Raw genomic sequence first — 15,848 nt, 5'->3', positions numbered from 1 at the left:
CAATTATTTTCTGCAGTCATTTTTTGTGCGCGATAACTTTTTTATTTTTCCGTCGACGTAGTTGAGCAAGGGCTCATTTTTTGCGTGATGTCATGTAGTTTATGATAGTACAATAATTTGGAATACATACGACTTTTTGATCGCTTTTATTGCGTTTTTTCTGGGAGACAGGATAACTTTAAAAATGCATTTCTGGCGTTCTTTATTTTTTTTTTCGGACGACGTTCACCGTGCGGGAAAAATAATGCACTACTTTGATAGACGACTTTTACGGATGCGGTGATACCAAATACATATTTTTATTTTATGATTTAGATTTTTTAATGATAGATATGGCAAAAGGGGGGTGATTTAAAATTTTATAACTTTTTTTAAATTAAAAAAACTTTATTTTTTTTTGGTTTTTTACTTTACTTTAAAGTCCCTCTGGAGGACTACAAGCAGCGATGCTTTGATCGCTCCTGCAGTATGACGTAATGCTTTAGCATTACGTCATACTGCATTCTGACAGGCAGTCTATCAAGCCACCCCACGGGGATGGCTTGATAGGCAGTCTGCTAAGGCAGCCCTGGGGCCTTTCTAAAGGCCCCCGGCTTACATGGCACCTGCATGGCTCCCCCGATCTCACCGCGGGGTGGCCGTGCGGTTCGGGGGATTTAAATGGTTCAAATGGTTAATGGCCGATAGCAGATATTGCCCGCGGGTGTCAGCTGTATTAAACAGCTGACGCCCGTGCTGTATGCAGAGAGGTCGTGCCGCGACCTCTCTGCATACATACGCTGCCGCTCCATGACGTACCTATACGTCATGGAGCGGGAAGGGGTTAAATGAATGCTCTGGGGGCGTGGCTTACCGATGGCGGGATAAGTTGCTCTTTAGCTCAGCTCCTGCTCCGTCCACCACATTCTCAAGCCAGGCATAAACATTTGGAGAAAGCAGGCACTTAAACCCCTCACAATGGTCAAGAAGACGACCCAGTCCCGCACTGCAGCGTCGGTGGAGAGAGATTCAAGCGGTATAAACCGCTTCTTCAGCCCCGCTGACAGACAGGCAGCAGACATGGAGGAGCATATCCCTGAGGCAGCGCCCACATCTCCACCAGCGGAGGACCAGCGCTCACACCGCAACGGAGAGAGAGCGGTGTCCCCGCAGCTCCAGACAACGGAGGTGAGGGAGGGGCGGGGGAGAGCTCAGCTGCCGCTGATGCCCCGATAAAGGCAAACATGCAGGGACAAGAGGCACACCCTACCTTCACAGCGACCCCGGGTATCTCTGCTGACGGACCACAGAGGCACATGGAGAGCACCCCATAGGTGGTGGGGGACAAGATGGGAGAGGGGGGAGCAGACCACGATCTGTGGGCAACAGCGGCTGTGATACACCTTTGTGGAATTCACCCCTCCCCCCAGGATTCCGGGGGGGACTTGGGCTCCTTGCTCCCTCTCCCCAAGCACGCACACGGAGGACATTGACTGGGACTGGAAGGCTTACATCAGAGCACTCCTTACCAAAACTGAAATTAACTCCTCATTCTCCCATCTTGTGCAGTCACATAGACAAGCAGTGACGCAGATTCAAAAAGATATACAACAGATCGCTTACAGAGTACAAGCTATAGAAGAAGCTCAGGAACAAACTAGCTCAATACTTGAATCTCACAGACAAGTCATTATGACCCATTCCACTCAGATATCTAATATCCTTGCGCATATCGATGATTTAAAAGAGAGACACAGGAGGAATAACATCTGCGTGAGGGGCCTCCCGGAAGACATCACCAATACACAGCTGGAGCGGTGGGCCCAGGATTTTTTCGAGTGACTTATCCAGAGACCCAGGGACAATCCTATTGAAATCGACCGTATACACAGAGCACTCAGCCCAAAGAGCCTTGACCCAAAACGCCCATGGGACGTTATTTGTCGTATACTTTTTTACAAAGTTAAGGAGGTCATTTTAAAACAAGCCAGGAGCACAGAAAATCTGTCCAACCACGATGTATCGATCCTCCTGCTACCAGACCCAGCTAGAAGAACACTACAACTTCGCAAAGCCTTAAAACCCGCTGTTGGAAGCTCTTAAAGGGAAGGACATACCATATAGATGGGGCTACCCATTCCAGCTGGTGGCATGGAAGAATGACAAATCCACCACTTTTTACTCTCCGGGGGACCTCCCTAATTTTCTGGGGACTTTTGAACTCCCGATGATTTCCCTCCCAGACTGGCCGGCTCTGCCCTCACTTCCGGCCCATACTGCAATAGAGGCATGGCATACTGTTGAACCCAAGCACAGAAGAGATGTTCGTGGGCACAGGCTTCCACCGACCTGAGGAAACCACCACCGCTCATGGGATTGCCGCGATCCGGTTGGATTGGTGTGGAGCCCCACCGTCTCCTGGTCTTCTGGGTCCTGGAGGAGGACCCCTCTTTTGGCTGGGCCCAACACACAGAGCGGCCCTATTTCTTTTCTTTTTGCTTTTCTTCCTTCCTTTCCATGCCCAGCTTCCCTCTGCTGGCTCTCTACGTCTTCACCCACTTGAACACTGCTGGTTTTGGTCTGTCTTCACATTATGTTCTGCCTCGCTTTCCATAACTTTCTACTATTAAGCAACCTGGTTTTCATTGGTAACCCCATTCGGGGTAATTTGTCTGTTCTCAGTGGTGACGGACGGGGCACCTTGCCCCGCTGTTGCTAACTACTCTCCCCATCAGGCTGGACGACACTATGTGTGGTCTGTCTCCCAACGAAGTTCAGGGAATAGCCTGCCAAGTTCCGGTTGTTTCTGGATGTATAGTTTGTTTATGTACTCTTCCCCCTCCATCCCCTCCTCTCCCCTTCCCATTAGGTCGCCAGAGGCGGGAGGTCAAAATTTGAACACATGACAATGGATAGTCTGACCTTTTAATCCTATAACACTAGAGGTCTAAATAAACCGTCCGAAAGAGGCCAGATTCTCAAACACCTCCACAAAAATAAGGTCACGACAGCGCTTTTACAGGAAACACACTTCTCTTCAGGTAACATAAACACAGCCCCCACCCAGAGAAGAAAGTCTGTTGAGCATCGATAGCAATACACAAACTACCACCTTATCAGGTTATCTCCTCGGAGATTGATCCAGAAGGAAGATATGTCTTTCTCAAAATTTCTATTGAAGCTAGAGTTCTAACCATTGCAAATGTCTATTTTCCCAACCATGCACAGGTTCTGTTCGGTCTCAGGATCATGGATGCACTTTCGAGCTTTGCGGCAGGATCACGAATAATCCTAGGAGGAGACTTCAACTTGTGCCTTGATCCCGTCCTGGACTCTGCAGCGGGTAGGTCCGGGGTCTCTTTCACTGATTTACGCAAATTTAAAAAAGCCCTTGTATCCCTACAACTAGTAGATCTTTGGAGTATCTTGCATCCAAAAACAAAAGATTTCAGTTTCTACTCACTAGCCCATAACAACTACAACCGCTTAGACTACCTGTTTGTATACCACGATCTTTTAGATCTATCCCCCTCTAGCTCTATGGGAGTCTTCCTTTGGTCTGACCACGGTCCAGTCTTTGGGGCCCTGTAGGGTTTCAGAGAAGGGAGAGCAAACCATTCTTGGCGCCTTAACGACAACCTCCTTAACGATCCTCTTTGCGTGGATGAGGTAAAGCAAACAATTCAGAATTTCATGGCCGACCATGCACAGGACTCCTCCTCCTGTCCTATCCAATGGGAAGCCCTAAAATGTGTGATTAGGGGAGTATTTATCTCTTACAGCTCCCATTTGAAAAGAGAACGTACGCAAGGACTTAGAGGTTTGCTGACTAGGTTGGGCAATCTGGAGTCCTCCAACAAGAGAGCACGCTCTGAGACGCTTAGAGCTGATATCTCAGACACCCGGGGTAAGATCCTCTCCACCATAGACCAGCAATCACTATGCGCTAGAGATAGATGGCGTGGGAGCTTTTACACACACGGGGACAAATGTGGCCGACTCTTGGCCAGGGCTCTAGATCCCAGGACATCTACCCCCTACATACCCTCACTAAACTCTCCATCCAAGGGAATAATTCACTCCAATAAGGACATATTAGATTGTTTTAGACAATATTACCAGAAGCTTTATAACTTGCGGGGGGACCAGGCTGATGGACAGACCCAGGATACATCAGCAATTAAGGAGTACTTGGATAGGTTCGCACCGGGGGCACTCCCTGAGGAAGTGGTTGACTGTTTGGAGGATAACCTCTCTGAACAAGAGATAAAGGAAGCATTAAAAAATTTTAAATTGGGAAAGAGCCCAGGCCCGGATGGTTTTACCCCGCGCTTCTATAAGATTCTCTGAAACTTTCAACTCCATCTCTAGAAAGTGCCCTTTTCCACCTCAGGCCTTACAGGCAATAATCACAATTATTCCCAAACAGGGGAAAGACCACACACTCTGTTCTAACTCTGTTCTAACATTCGACCCATTTCTCTATTAAACATTGACACCAAAATGTTCTCAAAGATTCTGACATCTCGTCTGAAACCCCTTATCCCAGTTTTGATCAAATCGAGAACAGTCAGGCTTTGTCCCGGTTCGTGAGGCAAGGGATAACACTATTAGAACAATCTCATTGATCTCGCATGCTCGCCTCTCGGGACCCCCTTATGCTTATTGTCTGTGGATGCAGAGAAGGCATTCAACAGGGAGCATTGGGGGTTCCTGAAGGCGACCCTGAGGAAGATCGGGTTGGGGCCCAATTCATTGCCTGGGTCATGGCCCTTTACCGCGACCCCTCAGCTAGAGTCAGAGTGAACGGTGCCCTTTCTGCCCCGATTAAAATAAAGAACGGAATAAGACAGGGGTGGCCCCTCTCCCCCTCTCTCTATGTCCTGGTGATGGAGTCCCTGGCCAACGCCCTTAGGAACAACCCAGACATACATGTGATCCAATCAGCTACTTCTGAACATAAGCTCTCCCTCTTCGCAGACGACCTCTTAATGTATATCACAAACCCCCGGATCGCACTCCCAGTAGCCTTAGAGGAATTTGAGAGATTCGGTAAAGTTAGCAATTTTAAAGTCAACATGAGCAAATTGGAAATTCTTAATATAACAATCCCATTGGAGGTCGTTTCGGCGGTCAGCAACTTCTCCGCTATGAAGTGGAGGAAGGACCACATTAAATACCTGGGCATTAATCCTACCAGCAACCCTAAAACCCTATTTGAAGCAAACTTTAAACCAATGATCGATAGTTTTGGAAGTGATCTGAAGAAATGGAGACCCCTTACGTTATCGTGGTTCGGAAGAATAAACGCACTAAAGATAGACACTTTGCCTAATTTCCTGTATCTCTCCCAAACTCTACCGATAAGACTCCCCAAAACGTACCTGACAAAACTCCGCAAACTCTCCATGGAGTTTGTTTGGGGTGGAACGAGACCGAGGGTTAAATTTAAGACCCTTATCAGAAGGAAGGGGGAAGCAGGAGTAGGCCTACCCAGTTTTTTCTGTTTATCATAAGGCGTCCATATGCAGATGTGTCCTAGATATCCTTCCCAATAACCCCGCCAAATTATGGGTGTAGCCGGAGTGTGATAAACGCTCTGCCCTCACGATGGGGTCTTTCTGGCTTCCACCCTTAGTGGCTAGCTGGACCCCTTTACTATCGCCACTTTTGAAACAGATCCTGGAGGCATGGAATGGTTTCGCCATACGTTCGGGTTTGGTCTCTCGCCCTGGCCCCTTAACACCACTGGTTGGTAACCCTGACCTTCCGGTTCTCCTAGAGGGTTCTCCTCTTTTGATGGAGAGGGATACCCTGGCTCTAAGAGTCAGGGATGTAATGTCAACTCTTGGAGACCGTCCAAAGGACGAGATCCTAACTGGGAGGGATCCCCCAGACCGGAGCGTGGTTCCAGTACTTGCAAATTACACATTTCATTTTGTCCCTGGGCCCTGCGGCCTCTCTTCGGGCCCCTCTCTTCCAGTTTAAACAAATGTGTCTTTCCTCTACAACTGGCCTGGCAAGGGTCTCCACATTATACAGTCTTTTACTGGCTGTGGAGACACGCGATAGCCCTCCGGGATTTGTTGGGGGCTGGGAGAGAGATCTGGGGAAATCCTTTCAAGAGAAGGCCCGGAACAAGGCCTTCACATTAACACACTCAATGGCAACCTCCTCTAAATTCCAAGAAACTAACTACAAGATCCTGTCCAGGTGGTACAGGACTCCTGCACGCCTGGCAAAAATGTTTCCCCGGGCCCTGGACACCTGCTCGAGATGTCATGGCAGGAGGGGCGATTTCTTGCATATCTGTTGGTCCTGACCCTTGGTCCTACCTTTGTAGCAAGATATTATTAACCTTTATAACGCGGTTCATAAAGACAACGTGATCCTCTCACCCGAGGCAGCACTGCTGTCCATGATTCCAGGACCCCTATCAAAAACCAAAAAAAGTATTCTAAAATTTTTTTCTCATCACCATGAGACAGACGATACCTAGGCTCTAGAAGTCCTCTTCCCCCCCACAAGGATCCTGTGGTTGGAAGCCCTCGACAACCTAAATCGAATGGAGGATCTTAGTGCAACGGATAAAGGTAACACCCAAAATTACTTTACCACATGGACGGCGTGGATTCTATTTAGGAACTCCACAGAATTTAAAATTTGGCTCCACACAGGAGCGATACCCCCCTAGGTTTAGCTGATCTGTTTCTTGATTGGAAACCTGTCTCTGGGCTCCCGACCTCTGACGATAGACCCCTCACCCACCCCCTCCCTCCCTTTCCTCACCCTATCCTACCCATGTTCCCCCTTGTCCGATTATGTGTACTTGGTTTCAGCATCTATTTGCCTGTATTCTATAAAGCAAAGCCGGTCCCGTGGCCCTGGACGTTTTAAGCCGAAGCCCAATAGGTGTGAGGTGGTTTGGTTTAGGTGTGAGGGACCCCGGCAACACATGTTCTTTTTTCTTCTTGTTTAAATAGGGTTCACCATTCTTTATTGCAACAGTTATTGCAATGATTCTGTAATATGTTCTCGCATTGGAAAACTCAATAAAATAATTTGAACAATACATGAATGCTCTGTAGTTCTAAGTTTGTATTCATTTCCACATATGGGTAGTTGCTATATATGATAATGTCATGAATTTCCCTATCTGCTAGGAAGGTCAGGGGCAACGTCTTTCCAGCATTTCACTATATACACACCACAAACTACAGAGATCACATGGCCAGCACTGCAGCCATCATTATTAAATGACCCTCAGGTCCTGGCCAAACAAAGATGGTGCATCATGTGAGCATCACTGGCCAGTCAGCAACACGTTGTGTCTTAAGCCCCTTTTAAACGGGACGAATGTCGGGCAAATGATGCCCCACACTCGTCCTCGCATGTACTCGTGCCGATGCTGTTGCACTGGAGTATCGTTGGCTCACAGTAGGGTGGCTACAGGAGATTTCTCTCCACGCTCTCCCCCGCCCCTCTCTATTCACTTAACATAGTGACCGTTCAGTACGGAACGGCTGCTGTTTACACTGAACGCTCATCATTCAGCTCATCATCCATTGTTTATGCCGCCCCGGCCCCCTGCTGACCGCCCTGTCAGAGAGCCAACGATACTCACTTCTGTGCAGCAACACGGGAGCAAGTGTGCGCAGGGACGAGTGTTGGGCATCGTTTGCCCAACATTCATCCCACGTAAATGGGCCTGTTGACTACCAATGTATGCTAATGTACAGGTAGTCAGAGAAGCTTGTGTGGCCATCTTTGTTTGTCCAGGACCGATGGGTCGTTTTACTAAGATCTACAAGCAATGCAGGAAATAACAGAGAGTGCGTCCTCCCTGCACACAACAATAGTAATAACCAGATCAAGAAAGAAAAGCCTCTTTCTGAGTGCAGCAGTCAAGCCTTGGTCATTAAGAGGTTAATCCAGTAACTATACCTGATCTATCATACATGTATTTCAGGTATAACCAGATAATTATCTCCTCCCCAAGGAAGAAATCTGATCAGAGTTCTGTAATTCTAGTGACTAAATTATGGTTCGTGATTTAAACCTCAAAGGGGAAAAGATGTCACCCGACCGCACCCTAAACACAACAAGGAGTGCTAAAGACGCTTCTACAGTGGCATATCTCCTATCTAACCCAATCAATTCCATAATCTTATCAAGAGGTGGCAGTATTATATTAGTAATATTCTTGTACATAGGAGGCAGTATTATAGTAGTTATATCTTGTACATAGGGGAGCAGTATTATAGTAGTTATATTCTTGTACATAGGGGGCAGTATTATAGTAGTTATATTTTTGTACATAGGCAGCCATATTATTGTGCATAGAGGGCTGTATTATAGTAGCTATATTCTTGTATACAGGGGGGCAGTATTATAGTAGTTATATTCTTGTGCATAGAGGGCAGTATTATAGTAGTTATATTCGTGTACATAGGGAGTAGTATTACAGTAGTTATATTCTTGTATATAGGGAGTAGTATTATAGTAGTTATATTCTTGTACATAGGTAGTAGTATTATAGTAGTTATATTCTTGTACATAGGGAGTAGTATTATAGTAGTTATATTCTTGTACATAGGGAGTAGTATTATAGTAGTTATATTCTTGTACATTGGCAGCAGTATTATAGTAGTTATATTCTTGTCCATTGGGAGCAGTATTATAGTAGTTATATTCTTGTACATAGGAGACAGTATTATAGTAGTTATATTCTTGTACATAGGGGGCAGTATTATAGTAGTTATATTCTTGTACGTAGGGGGCAGTATTATAGTAGTTATATTCTTGTACGTAGGGGGCAGTATTATAGTAGTTATATTCTTGTACATAGGGGGCAGTATTAGAGTAGTTATATTCCTGTAAATAGGGGCAGTATTATAGTCGTTATATTCTTGTACATAGGGGGCAGTATCTGAAGTTGATGCAGATGCATTAATTATTATGCAGTAGTCATAGTTTAAGGGATATCTACTTACATGGGGGAAAAGTGGAAAAAGCAGATTTCGACGGAGTTGCTGTATGCTGCTTCCACACCAGTCTTCAAATATGTGGAGATTGACCCTGCCAAGGAACTAAAGAAGATGTATAAAACATTTAGCAGTAGATCATAATGTAACCTATCTATAGGGAAGTCAGTATGTCTTACCTCTGGTCTCCAGGGGACAGAGAGGTTCCATAAGGTGGATTCTTGTAGCTGCAGAGATAAGGGAAGAAACAAGAATAAAATCAGCTGGTCTTCTGGCTGTGACCATCTAATCTACATTCTCATATACAGGAAGTGAACAGGTGATTGGGTATCTCAGAGGCTTAAATGTGAATTTGTGCAGGTGAGTCATGCTGAGAGTTATGGTCCCCCAGCATTCAGTAGAATGCAGGTAGTATGCAGCAGCTGGCACAGGACATGACATGATGGATGAGCGAACAGCAGGTGGTGGATGAACAACCTTCAAACTACAAGTGTGATGACACAGGAAGGTGACCTGAGAAGGATGCGGAGAGCACAGACACCCACGGCACAACCGCGCTTTATGTTCACCCATAGAATGTACAGGTCACCTGACACTGAGAAAAGCTCAGGTTTATTCCCCACTAGCATTAACCCCTTATCAGATGCATTTTGATAGTGTGCACTAAGGTGCTCGTCCTATATACCATCTTTAAAGTAGACAGTAAGATGCTCTAGTTCTTTGTCCCATCTTTATTTTGGGCAGTAAGGTGCTTTAGTCCTTTGTCCCACCTTTATATTGGGCAGTAAGGCACTCTAGTCCTATGCGCCACCTCTGTAGTGAGCAGTAAAATACTCTTATCCTATGTGCCGCTTTTATACGTGGCAGTAAGGTGCTCCAGTCCTATGTGCCTTCTTTATATTGAGCAGTATATTGCTCTAGCCCTTTATCCCACCTTTATGTTGGGCAGTAAAGTGCTCTAGTCCTATGTGCCACCTTTGTAGTGGGCAGTAAGATGCTCTTATCCTATGTGCCACCTTTATATTGGGCAGTAAGGTGCCCCAGTCCTATGTGCCACATTAATAGTGGGCAGTTAAAATCTCTAGTCCTATATGTCACCTTTGTACTGGCCAGTAAAGTGCTCTAGTTCTTTGTGCCACATTAATATTGGGCAGTAAGGTGCTCTAGTCCTATGTGCCACCTTTGTAGTGGGCAGTAAAGTGCTCTATTCCTTTGTACGAACTTTATATGGGGTAGCAAGATGGTCTATTCCTATGTTCTACCTTTATGTTGGGCAGTAAGGTGCTCTAGTCCTATGTGCCACCTTTATAATGGGCTGTAAGATGTTTTAGTCCTTTGCGCTACCTTTGTACTAGGTAGTAAGTCCTTTGTGCCAACTCTATATTGGGCAGTAAGAAGCTCTAGTCCCATGTGCCAACTTTATTTTGGGCAGTAAGATGCTGTAGATGCACGCTGTCTGTTTAGTGGATGGTAAGAGACCCTTGTCTTTTGAGTAAACATTTTATAATGGGCACAAGGAAACTTCTTTGGGTATGCCAACTTTGTACCATGGGCATTATAGGACTCAAATCATCTTGCTGGACAGAAGTGGACAGACGACCCCCTCCATAACATCCAAACCCATGAAACAAGTTAGAACATAGGAGCGTCAGACCCTGCTCACCTCCTGCGGCCTCTTTGGACGGTAGAACTGCAGATTAGGGCCCAGAGCCGGGATGTTATTGTGCGCCAGGGCCTTGCCCAGTTCCATCCAGCTGCTCTGTCCTGATACAAAGAGATTTGTTTTGCAATGGGGTGCCTATACTTTTGCAATAAGATATTATTCATGTAGCAGTAGATATAACAGTATAGCAATATACAGCGATGTACATAATCACAAGATATAAATAAGGTGGGGGGTATTTTATTCCTCAAGATCAGAGTCCGAGGATGGGGGGTGCGAAGGGATGGAGGGGGATCTTAGATGTACAGATGGACCGCCCACATACGACAGTGGGAGAGAGCTTTCATCTGTGGAAACAGGATTCATCTCTTCATCCCCCTCTTGTGACCTTATCCTACTGGCATAATTATGCCCGAAGCCCCCCAGAGATTGCAGCAGTCACTGATAATCATATAATTTATCATTTAGATACACATCTTAGCTCATGAATAGAATTCCGGAGCCACAGTAAAGACTGACAGAATCAGAAGATTGGTAATGAGGAACTGTATAAAGTATTGTGGAAAACCATAGGAAAACCCCTGTGGGCACAGGAATGGCAGAGTCGTCATCCAGCATGTTTGTCTCATGTAGGAGAAGTCAAAGATTTACATTTCTAAATCAAAGTAGTTTTCCTTTAAGGAGACAATGGAGGCAGATTACACAGAGATTAATTAGTTTAATCGAGAAGCTAATCCAGGTCAATGTGTGCAGAGCAGAGGAAAAAGATCCTGTACAGCAAAGATTAAGACAAAGGAAACTCGGTAAACAGCTGATATGAGAGCAAATACTGTGGAATATACCGGTGTAGAGGACAGAAGAAATGGTACCGTGTGGTGTGTATATATATATAATATACACACATACGTACAAGGTCTACAAAGTTGTGCTATGCAGTATATGCTATATGTATACACAAAGAAAAGAACTGATACTGTGCAGTGCTAAATTGGCTGGGACAGCTGTAGGGGCGGTGGTTGGAGGAGATAAAACCTCCAGACACACTGCTGCTGGGGAGGAAAACAGCTGAGCAAAGCTGGAAGGTTTGCAAGCCCGAGGTCTGGTGCGGACCGGTAAAGGCCCAGAGTCTGACAGGGAGGACACCCATAGACACACACCCTGGTGGGGTACAGATAATGAACTTTGTTGATGTTATAGCATTGTGATGTCGGTGAAACAGTGTGAAACTGAAATAAATGGCAGGTGAATCCAGATATTTTCTAAAGATACGGTCTCAAAGTGAAGTTCTTGATGTGTTGCCACCTGTCTTGTGGAGAAAGATGGCGGTCCAGAAGTGGGTAACCCTGAAGTTACCACAGTTAGTTCAGAATGCGGCAGGGAATGGTGCACAAAGTTGCAGTTAAAGAGCCAGGAAGGCTGAATATGTGGAAAGTTTGCTGTTAAAAATTGTAGGAATTTAAAGGGCCAGGAGGCCAGAAAGTGCAATTGCCGGGACTAACCAAGGTTGACAGCAGGTGGCTGTCCTAACTAAATGCAGTAACTTTTGTTCAAGATGCAACATAGGTGATGAAAGTGCACTTGAGTGTCCAAAGTTCAGGAGACCAAGAAACTGTCTCTGTACAGATCCTGATTGGAGTTCCATGGTCTGGTAATGTGAACTGTGTTCAAAGAGCTTCATCAAGGTGTCTTCAGAGGCTGCAGTGCCTCAAGACCAGTTTGAGAGGTGGTGAGACCATCCTAGCAACTGGTATAGGGGTGCAGAATGGACTTGCAAGATCTGAGAGGCTCCGTGTTGGACATGTGTTGCAGAATGTGTCTGTTGTAAACGTTTGTGCTGAAAATGACACAGAACAAAAATGAGATAAGTAGTTTGCTGAGTCTGCAAGCCAGATGAAAGCAATCTTAGCTGAGCTAGTTAACCCCAAAGTGCATGATGTGTTTCCTTTGCAGTTTGGTGTGGTGGAAGCTGCAGTGTGCATTAGCATCTCATGGTCAGAAATGCTATCTTTTTTCCTTAGGGAGAGCACCTAGACGCTGAGTGAGGAGACTCAAATCGCCATGCACGCTCCTCTGGGTAATATGCAAATAAGGGAGATGGAATGAAACCTCCACAGTGCCACCTATTGGAAGGCAGCATTCCTTCAAGCCAAAGTCAGACTTTTTATACAAGCCTTGTAACAATGACTGAGAATTAAAAGCAAAGCCAGACTCCATGTACAGACAGCTGTTTCAGGGTGTTTGCCCTTCATCAGTGTAAGGTAGGAGCCTGGCTTTGCTAGCGAGAGGCCTTTTAATTCCCGGTCATTGTTTTTAGGAGGAGGTGACTTTAATACAGTCATAAGGTGACTTTAACCCCTTGAGTGGCACGCCCGGAAAATTTCCGGGGCCGAGCTCCACTGCTCATAGCGATACTGCCCGGAAGATTTCCGGGCTATGTATCACTATGGGAGCTGCAGAGCACAATGCCACAAGCTGTGACAGTGTGCTCTGCCTGCACAGACCCACACAGAGCAGTGCAAGGGCTTTGAAAAACCAGCAGAAGATATTGCCGACATGTCGGCAATGTCCTGCTTTGTTTACAAGTTGCCATAGAGACCATCGGCTTGTCAGAAGCAAGCCGATGGTCTCTGTGGCAGGGAGAGCTGGTTGTTAGCTCTCAGAGGACAGCTAGGTACCAGCTCTTACAGCAGAGATCAGAGAAAACCTCCGATCTCTGCTGTGTTAACCCTTTACATGCTGCAGTCTATGTGACTGCAGTATGTAAAGGGTTGTCACTGCAGCATGTAAAGGGCTGTCACCATCGGACCCCCGGAATGTGATCAGGGGTCCTGATGGGTCCCTGTGGAAGTCCCCTATAGGGACAAAAAAAAAATTAAAAAATTAAAAAAATTTTAAAAAAAAGTTAAAAAAATTATTAAAAAAAAAAACAAAAAACACTTGTCTCCCTTTACTTTGTAAAAAATCAAAAATACAATCACACATGTGGTATCCATGCGTCGTAATGACCCAGAGAAGGAAGTTAATACATTATTTAACCCCTTAATGACATGGCCCCTTTTTTTCTATTTTCCCCATTTCTTTTTTTCCTCTCCCCTCTTTAAAAAATCACAACTTGTCCCGCAAAAAACAAGCCCTCACATGGCCATGTCAATGGAAAAATGAAAAAGTTATGGCTCTTGAGACGCAACTGCAAAACTAGTTGAAATTCAATGATTAGACCATTTTAAAAAACCTGCCCTAGTGGGCACGACAGGGTGATAGGAAACCCGCCACTCAAGGGGTTAATACAGTCCCCTGTGACAGGGGAGGCTTCAGAGGCAGACTCTTGGCTGTTGACAGTATCACGCTTAATAGCATAGCTAATTAGCGAGGCTTACCTGGTGGATTTCCACATCCGGAACACCCCAGGCCAAAAGGGATTCACCTTTCATAGAGGCAGCAGCGGGTCCAGAATAGACATGTTTTATTTGAAGGTGGAAGCCATCTCTTCGTCAGTGTCCATTGTTGAGGTGGAATTCTCCAACCACTGTCTAATATTGCTTTCTGAGTGTTGCAGAACAATTTCATGTCGCTATTGAGTAGTGAAATGGGACTAAAGTTGGCTGGACAGTCCGGGGACTTCCCCAGTTTAGGGATTGTCACTATTGTGGCTTGTAGCATTTATGAGGGGGGAGATGTCCAGACTGGGCAGCTTCATCAAAGATTTTTACCAGGAAGAGCACCAGAGTAGTGAGGAAACTTTGGTAATATTAATTTGAGAATCCACCAGGACCAGGAGCGTTGCAGCGCTTGGCATCTTTTAGTTATGTTGGTATTTATGTTATAGTTTGGTTTCAGTGAGGTGCGGTGGACATGAAGTTTTAGTTTCCATGGCTTTATATTCTTTTAGACATGAGTTATATGCTGTGTGCAAGTACGAGGGTGGGAAAAAGTCCGGACAAGGACTGATTTTTATCAAAAAACTTTTGTTTGTGGATATGGACAGGTGTGGAGGGCCTTATTTCCGTGGTGTATGGTTATGAGATTTTTAGTTTTGCTGTTTTTGTTATGCATTCTACATTTATAATAAAAGATTTGTAGTAATATTTATATACGGTATCACATTGTCTCTTCTTCCTAGATGACTGTACATCACATGATTTGCTGGCCTTGGGGACAGAGAATTCCTCCACTCTCTGGAGTTTTGGATTACCATGAGACTAAGAACCATTAACGTGTCGTGTAACGGTTACCCCGGATTACAGCGATGGGCGATGCTATCGTCTACCTGGAAACGTTCTCGCACTTTTGATGTGCAGCAGTTAATAGGTGCGTCTGGTCCTATCTGATGGACAGATTCACACGCGGGTCTCTGGGGTCTCACACAGAAGGTATAAGATGACAATAGAGGTTCTGTGTGCAGACAGACAGACTGTAATGTTAATACTCAACCGTTCGGCGAGACGCGGTTAAATAGGTAGCGGAGGTCGTAAAGGTCAATGCTAATGATGTACAGACAGAGTCATGTAAAATAACATTCATGGTTGCCTTAAAGGGCCCATTGTTCACCAAGCAGCCAGAGATAAAACTCTTGTGCTCAGAAATTCTCTTCAGATGGTTTCTAGTTATATCGGACTCTGGAAAAGTTGGGTGACAACAGCTTTGATCATCTTGTCAGCTTCCATGTCACCCGGCTTTCTTAGAGTCCTGATTGGAAGAGTAGGAGTATCTGTGGATAGGGAATAGCTTGCAATTATGAAACAACCCCTTTAAGGCAATTTCAGGCAGTTTTTTTTTAGGGGGGCGTTCCTGAGTAAGGTGGGGCTTAAAATGACCCTCCAATTTCGGGACTAAATTCTATCCCGGGATAGGAGGAGATGGAGGGATATATTACCTGCAGTTCTTCGTTGCTGCCCCTCTTATCCACCAGTTCCCGGTTGTCTTCAGCCATCCAAGATTGCTGCGGCAAAATTCTAATTACCTAATGCACACTGGGCTCTGCTCTGTGATTGGCCAGTGCTGATCACATGAGCAGCTCTGGCCAATCAGACAGCAGATCTAGTGCAGTAGTAGTCTAAGACTACCAAGGCAGTGTGGGGATTAGGTAGTCTGAAGATTGCGTTGGTCATCTTGGACAGCTGTAAACTGGACCAGAACCTGTCGATCAGACAACCAGCAGAGAAGAACTGCAAGTATTACGCTCCAGCCCCCTCTGGTCCCGGGACAGAAATTTATCCTAAAAC

The 15,848-nt window shown here is 45.6% G+C and overlaps 1 protein-coding gene across 1 annotated transcript in view; it reads right to left on the bottom strand.

Annotated features, from left to right (window-relative positions):
* Positions 1-15,848, bottom strand: part of B4GALNT3 (beta-1,4-N-acetyl-galactosaminyltransferase 3) — a 51,826-nt gene that overhangs the window by 30,670 nt on the left and 5,308 nt on the right. Inside the window, exons 2-4 of the mRNA XM_066590919.1 lie at positions 10,627-10,727; positions 9,143-9,190; positions 8,973-9,068 (exon numbers count right to left, since the gene is read on the bottom strand). Coding sequence (XP_066447016.1) covers positions 8,973-9,068; positions 9,143-9,190; positions 10,627-10,727 — 245 coding nt within the window. The remainder of the gene's footprint in view (positions 1-8,972; positions 9,069-9,142; positions 9,191-10,626; positions 10,728-15,848) is intronic.

Source organism: Eleutherodactylus coqui, chromosome 2 (assembly GCF_035609145.1).
Source record: "Eleutherodactylus coqui strain aEleCoq1 chromosome 2, aEleCoq1.hap1, whole genome shotgun sequence".
In the NCBI taxonomy this organism is placed as follows: Eukaryota; Metazoa; Chordata; class Amphibia; order Anura; family Eleutherodactylidae; genus Eleutherodactylus; species Eleutherodactylus coqui.
This window is presented reverse-complemented; position numbering and strand designations above follow the sequence as displayed.